This window comes from Jatropha curcas, chromosome 6 (assembly GCF_041381405.1).
Source record: "Jatropha curcas cultivar XTBG-Jc1 chromosome 6, XTBG_Jcur_1.0, whole genome shotgun sequence".
Classification (NCBI taxonomy): Eukaryota; Viridiplantae; Streptophyta; class Magnoliopsida; order Malpighiales; family Euphorbiaceae; genus Jatropha; species Jatropha curcas.
The window spans coordinates 27,981,790-28,006,037 of NC_143156.1; the positions used below are offsets into that span (position 1 = coordinate 27,981,790).

Consider the following 24,248-nt stretch of genomic DNA (forward strand, 5'->3'; position numbering starts at 1 on the left):
ATTATTATAGTGAACAAACTCAATGTCTTTCTTTCTGGACTTAGCATATGAAGATGCTGAGTTCGTCATGTCCGATGACAACTTTCTACTTACTATCGCTATTTTTGAAAACAATGTAAATCTACTGAATTTGAAATTGATGAGACTCTTGTAATCCCTAAAGATTTTGACTAATTCCTCACCATTAATTATATATTTAAAACTGATTAAGGGTGTTACAGACAAAGATTTCTGTTTAACTACTTTCTTAATCTCGAAGCTTTTTATATTTTCTCTACAGTAAAAAAACAGATGGAGCAGTAAAATATGATAATTATCATATCACCTTATCACTAAATGAAAAATATATATTTTTATATGTGCCATGAATATAATTAGTAAAACATTTAATTATCAAATATCAACAATAATCTTTTTTCTTTACAAATATGAGTTGTGCATCACGAGTATCTTCACCAGAGTAATTTTGAAATTATAAAGAATTGTTTTATATGATAAAATAAGATTAATGCTTGTCAAAATAATATTAAAACTACAATAACGTTTTGAGAATGTAAAAATATCAATATTAAAATTTCATAAAAGTCTGGTTAAATGAATGCAAATTTTAGATGAATGGTTATTTAAATTTAATATCATGCATGTTTTATTTTCTTCATTTGTATATATTTGGTACTCAAAATAGTCACTTTTATTAATTTATACTCTATAGTGCATTATCAATTTTATATTTTTAAAATTGTGTTATTTTAAAACTTCCAGCCACCAGCGATTTTAATTAATATTTCCTATTCAAACAAGGCTTTAATTTTGGATTTATTTTCTTTTTTCTTTTTTTTTTCTATTGTCGAAATTAGTTAATTTGAGTACATATTACACTTGTTCAAGCTTCACTTAAAAGTGTAAATACGTGTTTAAAGATCTTAACTAGTGATTTGTTATTACATATACTTACCGATGTAAATGAGCTCAGCCGATCTCGAACTTACCAGGTTTGAAGCTCGGCTCGATAGAATTTAGTTTGGCTCGAAATTCAACGAGCCTAAAAATTTAGTCTCGAGCTCGGCTCGACTTTGACTTGAGCCGAACTCGGTTCAAGCTCAATTTCAGGCTCAAGTTCAACTTGAAAAATTTTAAACTCGATCTCGGCTTGAGTAATCTAAAATAATATTATATATATGCATGTATAAAAGCTCGATAAGAGACGAGTTTTCGAGCTGAACATTATTGCACTCGAACTCGACTTGATTGTTAAACGAGCAGGCTCGAGCTCAATTCGAGTAAATCTTTTCAAACTTTTTTCGAGCTGGCTCAACTCATTGACACCCCTGCATATACTGTTAATTTTATATTTATTTCTGAAATACAGATCTAGAGAATACGAGTTTTCACACTCACAACTTGTTATTATAGGTATTAAATGTTAATTATTACCTTTTTTTTTCTCTCTCTCTTGTATAAGAATAATATTCAATAGTATTTTAAAGGAATAGAATATTGAAAAATGGACTTTAGGTTATAGAGTAGACATTAATATTCGATAATCAAATTATATTAAATTCAATTATTTATATATTATGATGCATAATGTAGATATATTTTTTACTGTTAAAGTGAATATATTATTTTTTTTAATATATTATATAAATAAAAATATTAATTAAATTTATTTAATTATTTTAAATAACTATAATTAAAATGAGCATAAAACATATTAGTTTGAAAATTTTATTAGTAATTATTTTCTAAAGTTAATGGAGTTCAAATCAATTAATATTCAAATAAGCTAGAGCTCTAAAACGTAGCCAATGATTAACAACAAAACAATGTTATTTTTGATGCTGAATTTGCATTTTTTTTTCTATCTATTTTGGTGTCTAAATATTGGATTTATAATTTTTTTTTTAAATTGGTGTTTTCTGATAAAATTGACAGTCGAATTGTACAATAAAATGAAACAGGGCCCACTTTTGCCTATTACATAGTATAATAATTAATTCATGTAAACGGTCCAATGTTGCAAATACGATAAATTTACCATTTTAACCTCATTTATTTTCTACGGGGGAAAAAATAAAGAAGCTAGGTAAAATATTTTAGGAAAAATAATTATTTCGTATCTTAACGTTTGTCATAACTATTTAAATAATCTTCAACTTTTATATAAATATTTAAAATATTTCTATAATTTGCCTCTGTCTCGTTAAATAATCATTATGTCTATTTTTCTTGTGTTTTTGCTGTTAAAATTGGATAGAAATTAGGATTTAGGGGGAGAGAGATACGTTGAAATACCAATATGCCTTTAATAAAGTTAAATAAGACAACCAAAAAGTGAACAATCTCTTTTGCCTTCTTCTCTCTGCCTCAAGAACAACATGCGGCGCCACCAATATCATAAGACAGCCCGCAAAACTGCCATATATACTTGGAAAACCACCAACCCATTAGAAACAGCCGGCAAAACCGCTTCTATGTCAAGCCTGTTATCATTAATTTGACCAGATTTGATGGCTTTCTTAACTATGTTGGTATTTTGTAGCTCTAGTTGGAAAAAAAAGAGTGGTGTTTTATGGTAAATTTTGAGGATTGGTCAAGTGCAGGAACGTAAATTTATTGAAGAAAGCATTTGGGTTTTGCAGTAATAATTCTTTGCCACGTAAAAAAGAGCAGAAATAACTAGATAGAAGGTGAAGCTGCAAGACCTGCAATGGAAATTCCCCATGGTTTTCCAGTTAAGTGGGTAAAGGGTATAAGAAATGAAGAAATATTTGACTTTGCAGATAAATAGGGAGAGAGATAGAGGGATGTATTCTGTGTTTTTTTTCAAAGAAGAAGAAGAGTTGACTCTGGCAATTGTCGTCGAGTTTTCTTAGAGTTTTGCAAATTTATTACAAAATAAAAGTTAATAAGACAACATTTATAGTGATGAAAATCAAAAATTTCCTGCAATTGCTATGATGTTGTTACCATTCACCGGCTTCCTTTTTATGGTTGCACTTGGTGTCCTCTGGTGAAGAAGATGAAGAGACATTCTTAGGAAAAATGAGATTACAGAGATATTTTGAAATTGATTTCAAAATACACTATGAAACCAACAACTATGAGAGAAACTAAGAAACGAAGGACAAGTTTTGACGACAAACTCAGAAATATTGCGATTCTGAGACAAAAATTACCAAAAAACAACCAAAAAACCAGAAGAAATCTAAGAATTTGAAGATTAAAACTCTAGCAACAAGACAAATTTTACCAGAAAACAAGCAATCGATCGAGAGGAACAAGAAACGTCGATGAAAAAATATTTTCAGAAAGAGAAATCCAAATGCTCAAAGCTATTCATTAATTACAACTGTCAGTACATATACAGATATCATAATAGCTTGTTATTCTCAAACTAAGTATTTACATAATTGTTCTCATATAAAGAAACCTACACTATCCAAAATAAATTACATATTTGTATTTAATCTTTACACAACCAATGAGATTTAAATTGAATATTTGTTATGACTGTAATGATGGTGATCTAGAAATTTAGTTCATCTATTTGTTATGAGTCAGAAAATTATAATGGCAGAAAGTTTAGTTCATGCTAAGAAGGATACAACTGCTAAATGGTGCTTCACTTGGGATGAAGATTCACTTTTATTGCATATAAACTCTTTAGTTGAGTTCTAAATGGAAGGAGTGATGGTGTTTAAGGGTATTTAAGTCTTTTTACTTCCTATTTTAACAGAAAAATACAAAAAAATAGACAGAGGGACTATTTAATGGGATAATGGCATATTTCGGGGATATTTTAAATATTTATATAAAAACTGAGTACTACTTAGTGATTATGACAAACGTAGAGACAAAATAATTATTTTCCCAATGTTTTACTACATTGTTTTAAACTCTCAAAACTGAACAAGCGCATCAATCACTAGCATTCCAAGAAACCACACTTCTCTTCGGCATTTTATCAAACACATTCTGTGCTGACTCCAAACAACAGCAAGAATCATACAAATGGATCAAACTATTATTTACATAAACATCAAACTCAAACCCAAGTTTTAACATCTGGGCATGTGCTTGTTTTCCCTTCATGTAAAGCAAACAAGTAGCACAAGCCTTTAAACGACAGTGAACGTATGCTTGTCAGGCAACACAGTTTCTTGCTCCAACATCTATACGGCAAGAAAGCTGCTTCTTTACTATCAGAGCTTCGCACACAGGCTCTAATGAGAGTGCTCCACATAAATGAATTTGGATTTTCAATTCCATTGAATACTTGATAGTCGTAGTCAAGGTCGTCGAAGGTAGAGAAATGGAGGATTCGACTATAAAGAAAGAGAGTGTCTGGTTGGTTTTGCTATTTGATGTGTATTTTGGATTTTGTTTAGTTCAAAAATGAAAATCAAAACGAGATTTAAATTCAATTTAAATTTTGAGTTTTTGACCAATTTAAGTTTAGTTCTACTCCCAGTATGCTGTTAGGAATCAGCTCTGATACCAGTTGTTGGGCATCAGCTCTGATACCAGTTATTGGGCCCTCACAAAGAATTAAGAGAAAATTAACGCAGCATAAAAATAGAAATGAGACACACAGAAATTTACGTGGTTCACCCTCCACTGTTTAGGGCTACGTCCACGGGACAAACTCCGAATAATTTTTCCACTATTAAAAATAGTAGGCACACAAAAGAGTAATACAAAATAGTGGCACTCAAAGTGTTTCCCAAAAACACCCCAAAATAATTTCGTCACTATTTTTCTCTCCCCTAGTTTTAGGAAACCCTTCCTAAAACTAGATAACTCTCTCTCTCTACATTTTTTTTTTTTGTTTCTGCTGTGTGTGTTGTTGAGGTGCATCTACCTCTATTTATAGGCAGGTTATGAGAGAGGTAATGTGAGAGCCGTGTGTGAGTTACACACGGCTTTCCATTTATATCATGGTTGGTTGCCAACCTTTGAATAACTTTCGCTGCCAACTTTGATTCCTTCTAAAAAAAACATGTGTTTTATTTTTTTAAATGTATGTGGGTCCCACATGTCGAGGGACCCCACAACAATTCTCCCCCTCTCGACGACATGGTGGGATTCTCCATTCTTGGCACTTTGACACACAGCTCAGACTTCTCCTTTTGCCTCAGTTGTTGACAGAGCAACACACTTCTGTAATCTTGACTGCCACGACACGGCTCCCCCTGCAAATGTGATCGGATATCATGAAAATCCATTTCACTGCAGTCCAATGTTCCTTTCCAGGATTTGAAAGAAACCGACTCACTACTCCAACTAAGTGAGCAATATCTGGCCGTGTACAAACCATGGCATTCATCAATCTTCTAACTGCTGAAGCATATGGAATCTTTTCCTTTTCTTCCTTCTCTCGATCCGTAGAAGGACACTGTTTGGAGCTCAATTTAAAGTGATTAGTAAGAGGACAACTAACCGCTTTAGCGTTTTCCATTCTAAACCTTTGAAGTACTTTCTCAATGTACTTCTTCTGTGATAACCATAGTTTCTTGGCTCTTCTATCCCTTGTAATCTTCATGCCAAGAATCTGCTTTGTTGGTCCCAAGTCTTTTCATAGCAAAAGACTTACTTAGCTGTTTCTTCAAGCTATTAATTCTGACCAACAGTCACCATATCAACCACATAGAGCAAAAACAATGTAGTCATCATCAGAGAATTTCTTCATAGAAACATAGTGATCTAAAGTAGTCTTTCTGTAGCCTTGCTCCCCCATAACAGACTCAAACTTCTTGTACCACTGTCTCAGTGTCTGCTTCAAGCCGTACAGGCTCTTCTTCAGTTTGCAAACACAATCCTCTTTTCCTCTTTTTCTACGAAACCCTCTGATTGCTCCATGTATATTTCTTCTTCCGAATCTCCATGTAGGAAGGTAGTCTTTCCATCCATTTGCTCGATTTCCAAATCAAAACTAGCGGCCATTCCGAGCACTATCTGAATGGATGTCATTTCACAACTGGCGAAAAGATCAAAATCAATACCCTTTCTTTGATTGAATCCTTTCACAGCCAGTCTAACTTTGAGTCGTGGTTGGGAGCTGTGTTCTTCCTGTTTGATCCTAAACACCCACTTGTTCTTTAAAGCTTTCTTGCCTTTAGGCAACTTCACCAGCTCAACTGTTTCATCCTCATGCAAGGACTTCATTTCATCTTGCATGGCTTCAATCCAGTTCCTCTTGTGTTCATTTCCATAGCTTCTTCAAAGCTTTCAGGTTCTCTCCCGTCAGTCGTTAGTACATACTCATTGACTGGATATCTAGTAGATGGTTGTCAGACTCTACTAGATCTTCTTAATATTTGAGAACCTTCCGGTGCTGGTGGTTGAACATGAACACCATAATCTTCATTTGGTTCATTTTCATTAGGAACTTCTGGATTTTCTAACTCTGGCACTTGTTCTTGTGGAACATTTTCTTCATCTCCAATTTGTCTTCATTCTATTGGAGGGACTCTCTGTATGTCTGTTGAGTCTTCATCAGATCTATTGGCACTCTGCTTCAATATCTTCAATAGTCTGATCTTCAACAAATACAGCATCACGATTTCTTATAATCGTCTTCTGGATTGGGTCATAAAACCTATAGCCACATTGGTCTTGGCCATTGCCAATGAATTCACACTGTCTAGTCTTGACGTCAAGCTTAGACCGTTCATCCTTAGGAATATGCACAAAGGCTTTGCAGCCAAACACCCGCAAATGATCATAGGAAACATCCTTTCTTGACCATACTCTTTCTGGAGTATCATGCTGTAGAGGAACACAAGGTGAACGATTTATAAGGTGAACTACAATAAGAAGAGCTTCATCCCAAAATCTTTTAGACAACTTCGCATGTGAGAGTAAACATCTGACTCTCTCCATCAAAGTTCTGTTCATCATCTCAGCCAAACCGTTCAGTTGCGACGTCTTGAGAGGTGTCGTTTGATGTCGAATGTCATGCTCTTTGCAGAAAGCATCAAATGGCCTAGTGTATTCTCCACCATTATTTGTCCTGATACACTTCAGCTTCTTGCCTGTCTGTCTCTCAATCAGGTTTAGGAGACTTCAATGTGTATACCCAGGTCTTCCTAGAATGGTCATCGATAAATATCACAAATATCGATTTCCACCATATGACATCGTCAATGGTCCACACAAATATGAATGAATCAGATTTAATACATTCTTCATTCTAGAAGGAGGGGTAATCTTGAAAGCTACTCTGTTTAGCTTTCTCGCCATACAATTAGGACACTTGTCTAGGTGAACTTCATCCAATCCAGGTAGTACGTTCTTTCTTGCCAAAGTTTTCTTACTCATGTGCCGTAGTCGTTTATGCCACAATTCAACTGTACTGTCATTCTTCGCTACACTCAAAGTGTCTTGGGAGAGTTTCGCATGCATCACGTACATCTTTCGGTCTTTAGCTACCACAAATGAACCTTTTGTGAGCTTTCACTGACCATTTCTGAAGGTGCTACAGAAACCTTCATCATCAAATCTACAACCGAGATTTGGACGCATGCTCGAAAGCCCATTTCTCATCAGTCTTGTCTTCTGGTTTAGTTCAACTAAACACAGGCAAATGCATTTTAATTACCATAAGGAGATCTCTCATTTCTCCATATATGGTAATTCCCGCCATTTAGACTAATTATTTTGCTTGCCCATTTTGACTTGTGCAGAATATCATCACCAACATAAACCGTATACGTGAACAGTAGTACACGTGAATAATGACCATGAATAGTAACAGTCTACTCGAATAGTAACTATATGCATGAATAGTAACTGTACACATAAATAGTACTATACGTGAATAATACATGTATGCGTAAATAGTACTATACGTGAATAGTGCTGGGCTTAACAGTGACGGGCTCAGCAGTAACGCCAATAGTAACTATTCACCATCAACTGCGAGTTACTATTTTACTATTCATCACTAAGTCGATTCTGCAACGTTTTTTCGAGCGGACAACACCAATGGACTCGTTGTAATTTTCTCTTCATCTTGGTATATTTATTTTCAAAATATATCTACGGATCCGGTACCACTATCTGACCTGCTGGACCTGCCGAAATCAGGCTCTGATACCACTTGTTAGGCATCAGCTCTGATATCAGTTTTTGGACATCAGCTCTGATACCACTCATTGGGCCTCACAAAGAATTAAGAGAAAATTAACGTAGCGGAAAAATAGAAATAGGACACACAGAAATTTACACGGTTCATCCTCAACTGTTTAGGGCTACGTCCACGGGACAAACTCCGAATAATTCTTCCACTATTAAAACATAGTAGGTATATAAAGAGAGTAATACAAAAATAGTGGCACTCAAGGTGTTTTCCAAAAACACCCTATAATAATTTCCTCATTATTTTTCTCTCCCCTGATTTTAGGAAACCCTTCCTAAAACTAGACACACATCTGCCTCTATTTATAGGCAGGTTATGAGAGAAGTAATGTGAGAGCCGTGTGTGAGTTACATACGGCTCTCCATTTGGTTGGTTGCCAACCTTTGAATAACTTTCGCTACCAACTTTGATTCCTTCTAAAAAAACATGTATTTTATTTTTTCAAATGTATGTGGGTCCCACATGTCGGAGGGACCCACAACATATGCAAGACAAATTGTACATTTGGATTGTAGAATTGAGGCCTTTCATATAAATGAAAACTTCTAATTATAATCGTAGTTGGAATTCTTTATTCTTGTTATATACGGACTCCAAGTTAAAAACATTTTCCTGTTAGAAAACAATAATTATAATTTGATTTAGGTCAAACATCATTTAAGTTCGTCTTCCGTTGAATTTTCACTATAAAAATAATAAAATTCATAAATATTGTATTGTGCACTATAAAAAATCTGGATTTTAAAAATAATAATTTCCTTTGAGCCAAGGACGGAGGCAGCAAAAGAGCTTCTTAGCCAATGAAGACTCGCATTGAAGAGATAATCTAATTATTCATGTCAGCAAGAGGAGAAGATGCATAGTTGGTAGCCATGCAAGTAAGGAAGCATCAATAATAAAATAATTTGTTGTTAACTAAATTTCCTTTTATTTTTTATTTTTACAAATTTTCTTGTTTTTAATAGCTTTTTGATTATTTATTTAAATAATTATTATTTTTTAAAAAATTACGTTTAATCTCTAACTAATGAATAATTTAAATTCTAACCAATTGATAACTAAAATGAATAGAATTTATTTATCTCCTTTTCTATCTCTTTATTTATCATCATACTTTTTCTTTCCCTAAAATAAGAATTGAGTTTTAGACTTTTATTCTATAAATTTTGTAAATTTCTTTCTTCATTTGTTTATATGTGTTTCAGATTTTGAATAGGAATTAAGTTTCAGACTTTTGTTGATAAAAACAACTTCAGTCTCAGTTTTGATAGGTATATATGTCAGGATTGAGAGCTTTTTAATTTGTTCTATCATATGATTTAGGACTTTATTACTGTGTATTATTCAATGGTATGTAATAGTAAGTGATTTTAAATATTTCACACAACTAGATTTGAGTTCTTTATTGATACAAAAGGTAGTGTCACGAATTAGATGAGGAATCAAATGGAAAGTCTGCAAAGAATTCCCCTTCAGACCAATTGATCATGTAATTTAGCTGACATTGTTTGATCTTTTAACGATAAAAATATAGAGAAAAATATTTATGCTTGTAAATGTGAGGGTTGAGAGTACTTTAAGCCATTTAAACCAATTGTTGGCATGTTTATAGTTCTCAACCAGTACATATGTTTCATGGTTATGTATTTTATTTCTGTAAATGGCCATGATTAGGACTTAATAGCGCCTGCTTACATATTTATTAGTACATGTATATATGTATTGTGGATATTAACTAGCGCCAAGTTCTTGTGGATGTTGTGCAGCTAGCAGCTTTAGCCTGCACGATAAGATTAGTTAAGGTAACCTCAAATTATATAAAAAAAATTAATTAAAAAAATAAATATTTTTGTGAAAAAAAAAAATTCTAAGAGTCTAATTTAAATAAAAAGAAATAGAATTTAATATCTTAAAGAATTCAAATACCTAATCACTTATATTTAAAATGTTGATCTTATCATTTAAAATTTAATTTTATTATCTATATATTAAAAAATTATATCTAATATTTTTCTTTTAAAAATTACTATATTATTTGAAAAATTATTGATACATGTATTATCTACAGCTGTCTTAATTTTTGATTTTTTTATTCTATTTTATTATATAATAGATATTTTATTTACAATTAAAAATTAAGATTTATTTATAATAGTTTGATGTATCTATTTTTCATTTTTCATTCTTATTTTTTCAAAAAACAATCAGGGTGTATAATTCTTTTAGATTATATATTATTCTATGTTATTTTTTTTAGTTAGAAGAAATAAGTTGAGGTAGGATTAAAAAAATTTAATTGCTCAACTTTTATATTTTGTAGTCGATAAATTGTATTGATGTTTTTATTTTTAATTTTTGTTTTGAAACAAATGTTTATCTAATTTTTTTTAGTTTACAAATTAAGATATACATATATAAATATCCGCGTGCGAAAGCGCGAGATCGCGACTAGTTTAGAAAATAAATTTAACACAATATGAGAAAATTAGTTTGTGATATTATTTATTGCAATATTAAAAAAAAAAATAAAATGATGAAAAACTAATAGGTGGAAGAAGAGATTAATTGGAAGAAAGCAATCTCTTAAGATTGAAAATGAAATTATCACACAAAATCAGAGGATAACAATCCATTCAACTTTCAAAAGAAAGGAAAAAAACAAGATAATTGATTATCCCAAATGATTATCCACTTGCGAAGAACAACATATATTATCCTAATTAAAATGGCCTAGAATTGATAACGGCAGCTTCCATCATCACTTCTAGCAGTTGGGTCAAAATTCTTCGCATTTGGATCAGTGCAACCTTCAGGAACAGGTAAATTAACTTGCTGGGCAGCTTGGCCTGCAAATTATAAAAAACAAAAAAAATAAAAAGTTAATAAAACTCAAGGGTTGATCCAAAAATACTATAATGTTGTAAAAAAGCTAGATGCAAACCTCCCATCAAGGCCTTTAAAGGGGATGAAGGAGCTAACCATAGAAAGTTCCACTTTCCATTTGATCTTTGTTGGCATCACCAAGAGCAGCCTCACTCATGTACTTGTCAGCTAATTGAACTCTCTTCACATTCTCTTGTTCTTGCACAAGCATCTGTCCATACTCAAGAAGCTTTTCAATTGTAATCTTTGGTGCCTCAAATGTAGGTGGCCCTTCTTTTGAGTTCACAAGCTTCTTTCCAATGCCTTCAATTCCAACTCCAGATACCCACTTCCTAACTTCATCGTCATAGACTCTTGCCCTAAGAGCACCAAAGAAATCTGCAAAATATACACAAATATAGCGTCCATTATCAGCTCACAGTATTCTGTATAATGTGAGTGAAGTATTTGACATTGTTACTTACCAATGGATTGGCCAGGGAAGGTGTCAACAAGCTTGACAATGTCGTCCTTAGCGACACCATCAGTCCTGAAAATTCCAGAGCAGACACCAATTCTATCTTCCCTTGTAGGAGCCCAGTAGAATTTCTCCATACGACCATCACGGATAAGAGGAGCATACAATGTGGAGAAATCGTTACCAGTGACAATGATAGGGACGCGAGGGTTGTCCTCCTTGTTGTACATACCAGGAAGTTGCACATTTGTTGGGTTATCAGCAATGTTCATGAGGGTAGCGTTAACCATTTGGTTGTTGACGGTGTATTGGGTAGTTCCTCCCATTCTACCAGCTCCTGCATCAAGATCGTTGATGAAGAGGGCGCACATTTTTCCCTTCTTGATTATATCAGCAGCCTCACGATACCTTTGCCTGATAAGCTTGGCGGGTTCACCAGCGTTTCCACTTTCCAGTTCTCCAGCACTCATCATGATTGGGCTGAAATGTATAGCAGAAACAGTTGAAAACAGCTTTTTTTTTTTTTTCTTGTATTTTATTAATCCCAGGCTTCAGCTATATATTTAGTTTGTAAGAAGATATGTGGACTCACTTAATTCCCATCTTCGCAAAGACAAGCTCACATTGGAAGGATTTTCCTTGACCTTTGCCTCCCCAGATACCCAAAATGAGAGGAACCTGCGACAAAATCAAATATTTTTCTTGTTTCAATTTTTATTATTCTTAATACTACTTCAAGCAGCAAGATGTCTTGGATTTGAGTCTATCTATCAATTAATTTTAGTGGGTTTCTCCTTTCAATGTTGATAATTTTTGAATCGGCAGAGTTACTCTATCGTGTAGCCACCTAAAGATACCTTAATGTTAGGAAGGCTCATGAAGTTCTTGCTGATGTGAACAACAAGTTTGTCCATGAAAGCAGGAGCAATGTAGAAACCATCCATGTTGTTGTCCAAGTTGTACCTAATAGTAATAATTAAAGGCAAAGACACAAACTCAAATATATTAGAGTTGTATTCAAAGTAAAATCCTACCAGCTAGAATTATATCAATAGAGTAAGCAAATACTTACTGACGAAGACCAGTACTGAGGTACTCATAAGAACTCAAGACAGCATAGTGAGTTCCAGTGTCCATGGGAGCTTGGAAGAGAGGGTCAACCATACCCTTTCCTCTTGTAATATCTTGTTGGTCATCAGAAATGTCATAGGCAAGACCCTTCCATCTGTCCTGGTCAGTCTGTTTCCCCTCATCAATTTCTGCAACAATCTTGAAGTTTCCTGATGAAATCTTGGAGTTGGTGAACCTGTTTGAGTTCACCTTCTTCAAGCTGCTACCCAAGAAAGCTGAAGTTGGGACTGAGGGTCCAGCACCAGACCCATTCAAGGCCACCTACATCACATATATATAAATCAATCAAAACTAATTGACAATAAATCAAACTTAATTAAGGTTACACATTCTTATCCAAGTCTAATGTTTCCCTCACAATAATTTACGCACAAAACACATATATGATCCATCTCAACTTTGATTTCCATCTAGCTAAATTTGGCTAAATAGAGTTATTTTCCTTTTTTTACTTAAGAAATTCTTAAAAAGAAATGAGATCATCAATCTTGCATTACAAAACAGAAACTCGATTATCGAATTTTCCTTTTCTTTCTAGTTAATTTAGCTTTAACTGAAGTTGGAATCCGTAACTGCAAATTGCTGTTTGACCATTGAATTATTATGTGCACATGAACAATCAGAAAGATACATATATAATTAAATATGTAGGAAGGAACACTTATGTACGACCCAAAATTGAAAAGAGACAAACAACATCATAAAACAGTTAAAAGAACACTAATTAAGAACATAAGCTGTGTAGCTCAAGAAGAAGAATTCCAAACTACATATAACTAAAATTGGCGGGAAAGATTTATAATACCGGTGCCCGGTTGGCAGCTCCAACGGTGGAGATGGTGGCAGCCATTATGAGCTAGAGAGGAGTAAGGAAAGTTGCAGAGTGCGAGAGACACTTGCAAGGAAATGATGCAGAGTGGTCTTTGATGATAAGAGAGGAGTGAAGTGCAGACTTATAGCAGTTTTTTGGGTGAACAGAAATTTTTTTCTTCTGGAATTGGATTTCAAATTCTTAACGGCCACACAATCAAGATTGCCCTGAATGCCACGTGGCGCAAAGTTAGTTGCTTAGAACTTGAGCCCTCAACAGTCTTGGAAAGGTTAGCATTTGGTTCTGAGGTTAGTATTTAAGGTTGTCTCTTTACCACAAACTTTTTGATATCTTATTACCACACAAGACTATAAACCAATACCCTTTTGTGCATTTTGTGTATTGTGATAAATTTTTTTTTCTTTTTTTGGTTAAAAATTTGTGAAATAGAAAATGGAATTAAAGACAGGGTGAATATGAACAGGTTGTGATTTTCAATTGCTTTCTTCTTTTGTCTGTTTTTAAAGAATTATTGAAGGTGGATTTGCATGGGCAATAGGTTACTTAGGTCCCATATAATATTTCGTATTTTTAAATAAATTTTTCAAAAATTTTATGGTCATCTTATCTTAAAAAATTGACAATAAACTCATAAATTATGTGAATCAAAGGATACATAGTTATTTTCTTATAAAAATAAATATCAAATGGCTAATAAGCAACTCACCCAGCCAATGAAATTTTCTTCATATGACACCCAATAAGGTTTTTCCAAAACTCAAAAAAAGAACAGAATAAAATGCAACCACAGAATGATTAGATAAGGAAAGCTTGAGGCCCACAGTATGACATTTAAAAATCTATCTATTATTAATTAATTAATTAATTAATTAATTAATCTTAACACTTTTGAGCATCTTGAAACAGGGGAACAGTTTTGGCCCAAGATGGAACCTCCAATGGACCAGCCCATGCTTGTTAGGCTCTTGTACCCACAATAATAATAATAATAATAAGAAATGAAAAATAAAATTTTCCATACATAAATACATGTATATGGTACGTATGTAGAATTAGAGATATATATATTGGCCTAGTTCTACATATATATACCATGTTTCTACGTTTAAATAACTCTAATTTATATTTAACTGTTATCTATTTTTAAATATAATTCTTAATCTAATGAATAATTTTATTTAGCTATTTAAAAGATATATTCAGTGCATTTTAACACTATTATTTTAATCCATTAAATGCTTCAATTATAAAATTATATCAAATTAAACAATTCAATTTACAAAAACAATTTGTTGAATACTCAAAATTATAAAATTAAATTAATTAAATATTTATTAGATAATTAAAAAAATGTGAAAATTATTGTTTCAAAAATCCTAAAAATTGTTGTTGCTATTACCGACAAGTATCCAATATTATCAAAATTCATAACTTTAGATGCATAATAAATTTCCTACAAAGTGAAGTGTCACAAAATTTTTGGTGAGATAGATGTTTATATTTATATATATGGCCAATTCCAAGGTGAAGGAAACAAAGTCCTAAAGGCTATTGGTTCATCTGAAGTGGTAACCAGTTTTGATCTCAGTGCTCAATGCAAAAAACAGAGTGACCTAGGCTATACCTCCTTCAATCTTTCTAGCTTTTGATTATTAGTATTCAAAATCACACATATAGTACCTCTCAAAAAAAAAAAAATCACATATATAGTATAAAGGAGGAAAAATGTATCAAATTTGTCAAAAAAAAAAAAAAAAAAAAAGAAAAAGAAAGGAAGTACTCTCTGCTACAAATGTGCAGGAAAACTGAAACTACATCAATGGTTTATCCTAACAATCTAGCTAATTGAAATATTCCCAAATAGAACTTCAGTATTATTTTTCAAAATTTCCCAATTTACATTAAGCTGATATGTTTCATAGAGCAAAATCATAATACAGAACTCACCATCCCGTAGAGAAAATTGAAGCTGATATGCTTCATCAATGGTTAATGTAAATTCTTTTTCTGTAATGGAAATTATAAAGAAGATGATCATGTTAATAAGATGTTGACCCTCTTGTTCTTGTATGGTCTTGGAATTGATGATAGCTTGAATTATTGAGAAACTAACTGGAAAGTAAATTGCTATTTTGCCTATAACCTACGAGACTTGAACTTTATTCATTTGGAGTTTGCTGCAAAAAACAGGTTCAGTGGACATGCAAATATAGGCATGAGATAAGAGCTAGCATGCAAACCTAGCATCTGTAAATGGATAAAAATTGATCATTTTTCCGTGATAGAGAAAGACACTTTCATCGTTAAACTCGAAAGCGGGAAAAGAAAGCTCCCTCCACCATCCCAGAACACTTTCTCCCTTGTCATTCATACAATTCATTCAAAACAAAAAAAATACACAGTTGTGAAAAGACAAAAAGTAAGAAAAAATGTCATTGAAAAATGGCATTTTGTCTCCCATCTCTCTCTCTTATTTGCCCATTCTCGCTTTCTAGAGCCTCAAATCATATAAGAAGAGATAAAGAAAAAAAGTTGAAGCACTTACAAGTTGATACTGTTGCTGATAAGCATGTGAGTGAGTTTCCCTGGAAGAATTAGATGACTCCTGTTTAAGACTTCAGCCACCGACCCATTATTAATAAGTGGCCAACAGCCAAACCTGATAATATGTAGCAATAAAAAATGCATCATAATGGAGATTTTAACACATAATGCAGGATTAGAAGCCGCATAATTAAGGGAATTACTACAATCAGACAAAAAGCTGTCATGAGTCATGGACTCTATGTCCAATGCCTAAGCTATGAACTCTGCATATAAAAATATAAATTTGTTCTCTTAAGATAAAAAGAGCATGTTTAAAAGCCGCAATGCACCAATACCTACAGCTTGATTTTGACAGAAAGGATTAAAAATTTCTCAGATAACATATCATAATTTCTTTACTAAACTACTGGCAATTCTAATTGTTCGACTGTCCTTTGTTCTACAGAGCGAGCAATTACGAGCGTGAACATTGGCAAATAAATATTCTGGTTACCTTTTTCTTATTAGGGAGAGTTGGGTTGCTTTCAGAAACAGCAGCAGACCATCACAGAATGAAATGGTCTTCATCTGCAGGAACTGCACAGAAAGTACAGGTTATAAAGTCGATACAATTTGACGCGTCCATGTTGTTTCTTACCATCATTGTCATTAGACATGAAAGCTTTATCATAATTGACAAAGAAGGGGGCCAAATAACTGTTGGATTAGCCTAATAATGACATTGTTAACAGAAAATACGATTAAAGGCAATTACATCTCATTTTTAGAGCCCAACTAATAATAATGATGATTAGGTCTATATTAATGAATAAATGCACTTTTAAGGGCACGAATTAGGAAAGCTTACCCAATTTGAGAATGACAATTGTAGGCCATAAAGGAGACCCAAAAGAAATCCACTTTTGAGAAAAGTGAAGAATGTCCCTAAGGCACAACAGAAAGGGTTTTGTGACACTTGTAAGTGATGATTATAAAGAGCAAATCTCAACACTAGTTCCTAAACGAAACACAGCCCAAGTACAAGCAAAATCAGTTTGACACAGATAAGCGAAAAAAGCATAGGACAATGACAGGCCTGGGCTCTTCCTGTGGAGCATGCAAGTTCCTAAGAAGAAAGTGCACGAGTGAGTGTGTTTTTGCACCTTACTTCTGTTATGAACAGGCTGCAACCCATTTTGCAGCAGTGCACAAGGTGTTCGGAGCAAGTAATGTTTCAAAACTATTATTGCACCTACCTCTACAGAATCGAAGTGATGCTGCTATTACCATATCATATGAAGCACTGGCTCGGATGCGGGATCCTATATATGGTTGTGTTGCTCATATTTTTGCACTCCAACAACAGGTTCCTTCTATGTTATTTCTCCAACAGCCTCAACATCTGCACAATTACCTTAAATTTAAGTCAGTTAACTAAAAACGCAAATTCATGCATTCTTTGACTTGCTTGCAGATTGCCAGCTTACAAGAGGAGATAGAAATTCTTGGGCATCAAATGGCTAATCTCACAGTTGGTATTGCCAGTCGTGGAAGTTCACAAACAATTTCAAACCCAAACTGTTCTTCGCTTCAAGACGCCATCAACATGCAATATTTCCAGAATCAACCAGCTGCACAGGTGAACAATGCAGGATATGCAACTGGAAACCAAGCTTTTGACAGCCAAATGAATGTACAACTGCCTGGTTATGAATGGGAAGACCAAAACCTTTTCTGTGATTCCCACCCAAATTCTTTAGAAAGACTCCTTGAAGTAGTGGACCAAGAGTTCTCCCCATATTGCGCGTGGTTGGACAGTGGGAACAATGCAAACTGAAGCTGAAAATTGGGACCAAGAAAAGTATTTTTAGCAACTAGCGCAACTTCATGCTTTTGGCTCTGGAAAAAATTATGTAAATAACCATAATTTTCAAGAAGAGGATGTAGGTTTAGTCCAGTTTGAACTAAGCTTTTGTTGTCTACAAAAATGTCTTTTGTCACATCTGCAGTAAAAAAATAGATACTGAGCCTAGCAAAGGCAAACTCTCAACTGGATGGCCATGATGGTGGGTTGATAGTCATAATTCATAAACAATCTGAATCCCGTTTAGAAATTTGATACTGGAAGGTTACTAAAAATAGAAAAATCACCGCCAACTTTAGCGGCTAGAAAGAGATATTTAGCAGAATCTACCCACAGAATTTAATACAAAGAGGTAGCTTCATAAATTAAAATATACCGATGTAGAATATCCACACCGGGGCAGAAATTTTTCTTAGGATTTATAGCCATGGAAATACATCACATGTATGGATGACAAGACAAATTAGTTTAACAATACAACCAAGGTCAAATTTATGTTTTATTGCGATGAAAAGTAGAGTCCTCCAAGAATTTTTTGACAGAACATCTTTATAGAACTCGGTGTGTTTCTGCTGCAAATCTATTGTCATATCATGGCATCACACGACCAATAAAAATACTTCAAAGAAATTAGGATCCATATCCAATATCCATTTATTTTCCATCAAGAGACGCACAAATTTCTCGATTGAAAGAGTCGCTTTCTACTCGTATCATCTTATGTTGAATTAAAGGTTGAGAGATGGGATTTATGTCAGTTTCAGCATAAAAAACAATCATCTAAAATATATTCCATCACATGGTGCATTTGTTTTATTTTTTTTTTCCCACTTAAATCAAAGTACACACATCAAGAACTCTGCATTTGGATCAAAGGCAAATATCTCTTACTAGGATCACAAGGATTGCAGAATTTAAGTTTAGTTTCTTCAGTAAGTATTGCCTTTATAAATTTTTTTGCAATTTAAAGTAGCTCTTCATTAGTTTAAAGAAATATTCACCATCAATTTATCTTTGATAGTCAACAAAAAAACAGAGACGGCAATTTTTAAGTGACTAAAGAGCTGTACCGTGCTCTTCTCAAAAAAATGCATCATACAAGAAAAAACAACTTGAAGAAAATGGAGAGTCCTTTATAATAATCAACCATCATATGTACAACAGGACATAGGAATCTATTGATAATAATTAAAATTTAGTATTATTCATTTAGCTCATTACAAGTGAAAGAAAAACCATTAACATATTGCAAAAAACAACATGAAAATAGCTCAAAATTTTCAACACCCGTGACAATGGAAACCTTTGTATACTTTTAGTAGCATTTGATGAACTAAACCATGATCCATGCTGCAAATTGGAAAAAGAAAATCAGAGATCAGAAATCAATTAATGCAGAAAACTATAGCAGGAACTAAATTAAAAGAGACTAACCCGTCTCATGAGCACCATTCTCTAGCATTTTGGAACATCTTTAACCATGGGCTAGGACCTTTCTTGTCCAAATTCCAGTGCTTTGGGTACCATGGAAACTGCCACATCAAGAAGCAACGTTCTGGATGAGGCATCATGGCGAGATGTCTCCCATCAGCAGAACAGACTGCTGCTACTCCTAGGGGAGACCCGTTCAAATTGAAAGGGTAAACTTCTGTAGGATTCCCATCGTCATCACAATAACTAACTGGGGCCAAGTTTGAATGAATCATGCGATCAAAAACACCATCATCAGGGAAATATGCTCTTCCCTCACCATGGGCAGCCCACACACCAAGCGTACTACCTTCCATACCTTTGAACATTATAGCAGGTGAGTCATTTATCCTCACACTTGTAAAGCGGCATTCAAATCGACCAGACTCATTGTGAATAAACCTAGGTTGTGACGGGTCCCCACCAGCACCATGTGCACCCCCAACTTGGGGACCTGGGACCCAACCCAATAGAGCCATGAGTTGACACCCATTGCAAACACCAAGACTGAAAGTATCAGGCCGCTTATAGAACTCCTGAAATTGATCCAGAAGGGGCTGATTGAATCTAATGGAAGCAGACCAGCCTTTCGCAGAATCGAGGACATCAGCATAGCTAAAACCTCCCACAAACACAACCCCACGGAATTCTTGAAGAGATATAGCTCCCTTCAGAAGGTCTGACATTGCAATATCCCAGGGTTCAAAACCAGCAGCATAAAATGCTGCAGCCATCTCTCTATCCCCGTTGCTGCCTTCCTCTCGAATCACAGCCACTTTTGGTTTTGAAGTTGCAGTCATATATTTATCATCTGTTACAGAAGTAGTAAATGACAATTTCCAGAAAGGTTCTTTCCTAGATTTCAGACCTTCTCTCTCCAAGTCCACACAAGAAGCTAATCTTTGGAACTTTTCCAGATGAAAACTGGTTTCTTCCCACATATCTCTAAGGAGAGAAGTTTCCTCATTCAGATGAGTTACCCCATCAACTTTCAGTTGTATCAAGGGTGAGGTAGTCACTTGTCCAATTATATTAGCAGAAACCCCCCTGCTATTGAGCTTTTGCATTACAACATCTAAATTCTTTCTGCTAACTTCAAGAACTAGACCAGGCTCTTCTGCGAAAAGTGTTTGGAGGAGACTGTAACCTTGTGAAGTCAAGTCCATAGCAATGCCACAATTTCCAGCAAATGCCATCTCCATGGCACAGACTAGTAGTCCACCATCACTTATGTCATGGCCAGAAGAGATAAGCTCACCTTCAATAATATTCTGGACACCCTCAAATACGCTTTTGAGATAAGGAACATCATCAATATCAGGACAATCATCCCCGATTTGGTCGAAGGCTTGAGCAAGAGCAGATGCACCTAGCCGCCGCTTTCCTTTTGCCAAATCAATGTGAAGCAACACACCATCGTCTCCCAACTTCAAATCTGGGGTTACCGTTTTTGTTATGTCAGGACAAGTGACGTACACACTGATAACAAGATTACCAGGGGCCTTAACAACCTCACCACCTGCATGGGCAGCCATTGACAGACTGTCCTTTCCCCCATCAATAGCAATACCAAGTTCAATCATAGCTTCAGAAAGAGCTGTGGCAGCATCAAACATGTCTGCCCCTTCTCCATCAAGCTTGGCAGCATACATCCAATTTCCGCTTGCTTTGACATCAGACAGGGAAGTAACCTTAGCCCAAACTAGATTTGTGAGTGCTTCTCCAACAGCCAATCTTGCCATTGCCTTTGGATTAATCAGACCTTTGATTGGCTGCTCTCCAATTGCGCATGCACCTCCAGTCAAGCCGGTGTAAGTCTGAGCAACAACAGCAACATCAGCAAGTGTAATCTGCAAAGGACCAACAGTTTGCTGCTGTGCTACAAGACCTGTAACACATCTATCCACTTTTGTTGTCAAGAAGCGCTTCGAACATATAGAAGGAAGTCTTAATACCCTCTTCAACACTTCCATCACTGTGATCCCTGGAGCAATGTCAAGTGCTTCTCGGGCATGAACCACACGACGGAATTCAAAAGTCTTCTGAGGCATATCCCCAAGTACTTTCTCCAGCTCAAGATCCACAGCTGGAGGGGGAGTAGGGAGTCCACTTGAATGGCATTTCTCAATCGCCAAGCTATCTACCAAAACAATTCGCCCCTCACCATTGATTGTCCCAATAACAGCCATTGACAACCTTTCTCTTTCACAAATTGATTGTAAAAGATCATGGCACTCAGGCTTCACCAAGATTGCATCTTGTTCCTGATATTCTGCGCCCCATATCTCCAAAACAGACATCGTATGATCACCAACTACAATTTTCCGGATGTCAATAACAGCACCCTTTGGATATATAATTTCCTTGACAACATTACAATTCCCACCAGCTCCCTGATCATGGATGCTGATAATTGGATTGTTCTCCCCCAACTCAACACAGGCACGAACAACACGATAGAGTTTTTGTGCCATTTCAGCATCTCCACGCTGTACAGCATTAAAATCAAGCTCTGCGTCATTCTGGCCACTCACCATACTCGATGCAGCCCCACCTCCCATTCCAATACGATATGCAGGGCCTCCAATCTTTACAACCAACATACCAATGTCAGGCTCTCCTTTTGTTATGTGGGTGTGATCAATCTGTCCAATACCTGCACTAAACATAATTGGCTTCACCCACTCTCGTCTCTCCCCACTTGGCATTCTCATTCCAAAAGTTCTAGTATAACCCTGAATCAATGGCTCGCCAAATTTGTTTCCATAATCTGATGCCCCATTGCTAGAATCAATAAGAATCTGCAGAGGTGATGCCAAGTTTGATGGATACACAAAAGAATTATCTTCCCATGGAGCATAAGACCCCTCAATCATCAGGTTCCCAACACAGTAACCAGCTACACCTGCAATAATCAATGAACCCATACCTGTTGCATGAGTATCCCTGATTCTACCCCCAGCACCTGTCTCTGCCCCAGGATAAGGTGCCACAGCACAAGGAAAATTATGGGTCTCAGCTGTGAATAAAATATCGAGGTCGCGAGTGATTGCCATCAGTGGACATGGCAAACCAGGCTGTACCGGCCGCAATACAATTACATGAAAGCCCTTAATTGCACTAGAATTATCCTTGAAACCAATAACAGAATTATTTGGATTCGCCTGCAAAGTGCTCTTCACAATCTGCATAAGAGTTCTATCCATGGGCTTTCCATCAATAACAATCTTACCAGTAAAAAACCAGTGCCTACTATGCTCACTATTGGATTGTGCAATGTCAAACAATTCTACAGTTGTAGGATCCCGCTTGATATCCTCCATGAACAACCTAGCATAATACTGTAAATCTTGTTCATCAAAAGCCAAACCCATCTCCTGATTAATCTCTTCCAAAGCCTTCCTCCCCCTCTCCATAACAGGCACAAACCGAACTTCCTCAGGAACAACATTAGTCCCAAAAGATGTCAGCTTCTTGGTATAAATACATTCAGTCATCCTATCATGGACCAATTCAGCAAACGCATTAATTTGATCTTCTTGCAATACTCCCTTGCTATACAGCAAGTACCTCCTCGACCGTTCCATTCGAGTCACTTCCGTTAACCCACAAGCACCACAAATAGACACAGCATTTGAAGACCAAGCAGTTGTAAAAGACAACCTAGGCCCGACCTCAACTATCACAGTATTCAATCCTGCTTTTTTCTTCTTTTCAAGAAAGCTCTCAGTACCAAAATTTTCCGGCTCATATGTTTCCTGAAGAATCCACTTAAGGACCCCAAGCTTCTTCTCACTCGAAATTTCAGATTGAAGCCCAATATTAAAACATTGCTCAGTCTGCAACCCAACAATCTCATGGGAGATTTTTCTTTGAGCCAACTTAAGCAATTCAAGAGTTGCACTGTCTTGAATCAATGGCACCCGATAGAAATGGAGAATTTCTTGGGCAGTCTTTTCAATCAAACTAGATTGCTCATCAACACTGCTAGTCAAACCAGAAACCACTGCTCTGGGCTTTGATTGAGCGCGACACCTCAATGAAACACCTCTATTATTAAATGCACCCAAAGGGGTCTTATGACTATGAAGTGTACCCCATAGCAACTGATTTCGCCGATTAATAGGCAAATCTTTCTGCATAAACAGAGTTTGCCTAGAGACATCCTGCAATGAAAATCCAAATAAGAACCCACATATGAAAATCGATTTATAACTTAAGCTTATAATTCAAACCAACAATGAAGCATAAAAAATGCAGGTTCTAATCAAATGATAGCGAAACAGAATAACAGAAGAACATAATTTTCACTAACCAAAAAGAAAGCAGCGTTAAAATAAAGCACTTACTTGCAACAATTGAGTTGCAGCAGTGATCTCTTGGGCACCAACCATTATACAAAACCTATGTAAACCAATTAGAAATCAGAAACAAAAATTCAACAACGATAATAATGATTACAAACAGAAAAAAGAAGAGGCGACTGGAGGAGTAAAATTTCAAAAACACAGGAAAACAGAAAGTACCTCGTTGTCTGCGACTAGAATCGCAATTGTGTATTAGAAAGAGGGGGGAGAGACAGAGATAGTACTAGGGTTTTGCAGTGTATTGGTAAAACCCTACTTTTGGCCTGAGTAAAGTTTTCTTCTTGAGAATCTGACTGATTTTTTTGTATTATTATTATAGTTATTGGTGGAGAGAATCTGCGTCTCAATTTTCGTGGATTGTTCGTATTTTTTTTTTTCCTTTAAAAAAAAGGCTTTTTTTTTTTTTATCTTTTTCAAACTCACGGTTTGTTTTCGTAAAATAATTTATAAAAAAATAATTTTTCAGATTAAAAAAAAATTAAGTTATTTTTTAAAAAAATTAACTTTTCATTTTTTAGAAAGTAAAATATTTTTCGGATATTGACAAATCTTATAAATTCATATTTTTCTAATTT

At 35.1% G+C, this 24,248-nt stretch overlaps 3 protein-coding genes and 1 long non-coding RNA gene across 5 annotated transcripts; 1 reads left to right on the forward strand and 3 right to left on the reverse strand.

The window, feature by feature from the left end:
• Positions 1-10,708: 10,708 nt before the first annotated feature.
• On the reverse strand, positions 10,709-13,578 carry LOC105647331 (ribulose bisphosphate carboxylase/oxygenase activase, chloroplastic). Of its 2 annotated transcripts, none has more exons than XM_012233372.4 (7): positions 13,420-13,578; positions 12,556-12,875; positions 12,341-12,446; positions 12,076-12,161; positions 11,491-11,963; positions 11,123-11,404; positions 10,709-10,989 (listed from the first exon to the last, which is right to left on the reverse strand). In XM_012233372.4, the coding sequence occupies exons 1-7, from the start codon at positions 13,462-13,464 to the stop codon at positions 10,874-10,876; spliced, it is 1,428 nt and encodes a 475-aa protein (XP_012088762.1). In that variant the 5' UTR covers positions 13,465-13,578; the 3' UTR covers positions 10,709-10,873. The 2 variants fall into 2 exon arrangements, with proteins under 2 accessions (XP_012088762.1, XP_012088770.1); XM_012233380.4 differs by having other exon boundaries at positions 11,085-11,404.
• Positions 13,579-15,749: 2,171 nt separating this feature from the next.
• On the reverse strand, positions 15,750-16,714 carry LOC119370464 (uncharacterized). The gene is made up of 2 exons (XR_005177989.2): positions 16,487-16,714; positions 15,750-16,105 (listed from the first exon to the last, which is right to left on the reverse strand). It is a non-coding gene; the product is annotated as an uncharacterized LOC119370464 (long non-coding RNA).
• A 320-nt stretch (positions 16,715-17,034) lies between these two features.
• On the forward strand, positions 17,035-18,073 carry LOC105649383 (LOB domain-containing protein 33). The gene is made up of 2 exons (XM_012236017.4): positions 17,035-17,338; positions 17,447-18,073. The coding sequence occupies exons 1-2, from the start codon at positions 17,060-17,062 to the stop codon at positions 17,807-17,809; spliced, it is 642 nt and encodes a 213-aa protein (XP_012091407.1). The 5' UTR covers positions 17,035-17,059; the 3' UTR covers positions 17,810-18,073.
• Positions 18,074-18,948: 875 nt separating this feature from the next.
• On the reverse strand, positions 18,949-23,984 carry PUR4 (purine biosynthesis 4). Its single transcript, XM_012233360.4, has 4 exons — positions 23,833-23,984; positions 23,656-23,710; positions 19,271-23,472; positions 18,949-19,186 (listed from the first exon to the last, which is right to left on the reverse strand). The coding sequence occupies exons 2-3, from the start codon at positions 23,698-23,700 to the stop codon at positions 19,276-19,278; spliced, it is 4,242 nt and encodes a 1,413-aa protein (XP_012088750.1). The 5' UTR covers positions 23,701-23,710; positions 23,833-23,984; the 3' UTR covers positions 18,949-19,186; positions 19,271-19,275.
• Between the last annotated feature and the right edge of the window lie 264 nt (positions 23,985-24,248).

What these genes read in the sequence shown, in the direction of transcription:
- LOC105647331 (XM_012233372.4), bottom strand. Translation starts at nt 13,464, where the DNA reads ATGGCTGCCACCATCTCCACCGTTGGAGCTGCCAACCGGGCACCG. An exon ending in CTTCCCTGGCCAATCCATTG is followed by an intron (nt 11,405 to 11,490) that starts GTAAGTAACAAT and finishes TATATTTTGCAG; the next exon opens with ATTTCTTTGGTGCTCTTAGG. An exon ending in GGAAAGTGGAACTTTCTATG is followed by an intron (nt 10,990 to 11,122) that starts GTTAGCTCCTTC and finishes TATAATTTGCAG; the next exon opens with GCCAAGCTGCCCAGCAAGTT.
- LOC105649383 (XM_012236017.4), top strand. Translation starts at nt 17,060, where the DNA reads ATGACAGGCCTGGGCTCTTCCTGTGGAGCATGCAAGTTCCTAAGAAGA. An exon ending in TTTTTGCACTCCAACAACAG is followed by an intron (nt 17,339 to 17,446) that starts GTTCCTTCTATG and finishes ACTTGCTTGCAG; the next exon opens with ATTGCCAGCTTACAAGAGGA.
- PUR4 (XM_012233360.4), bottom strand. Translation starts at nt 23,700, where the DNA reads ATGGTTGGTGCCCAAGAGATCACTGCTGCAACTCAATTGTTGCAA. An exon ending in CTGCAACTCAATTGTTGCAA is followed by an intron (nt 23,473 to 23,655) that starts GTAAGTGCTTTA and finishes TTTTCATTGCAG; the next exon opens with GATGTCTCTAGGCAAACTCT.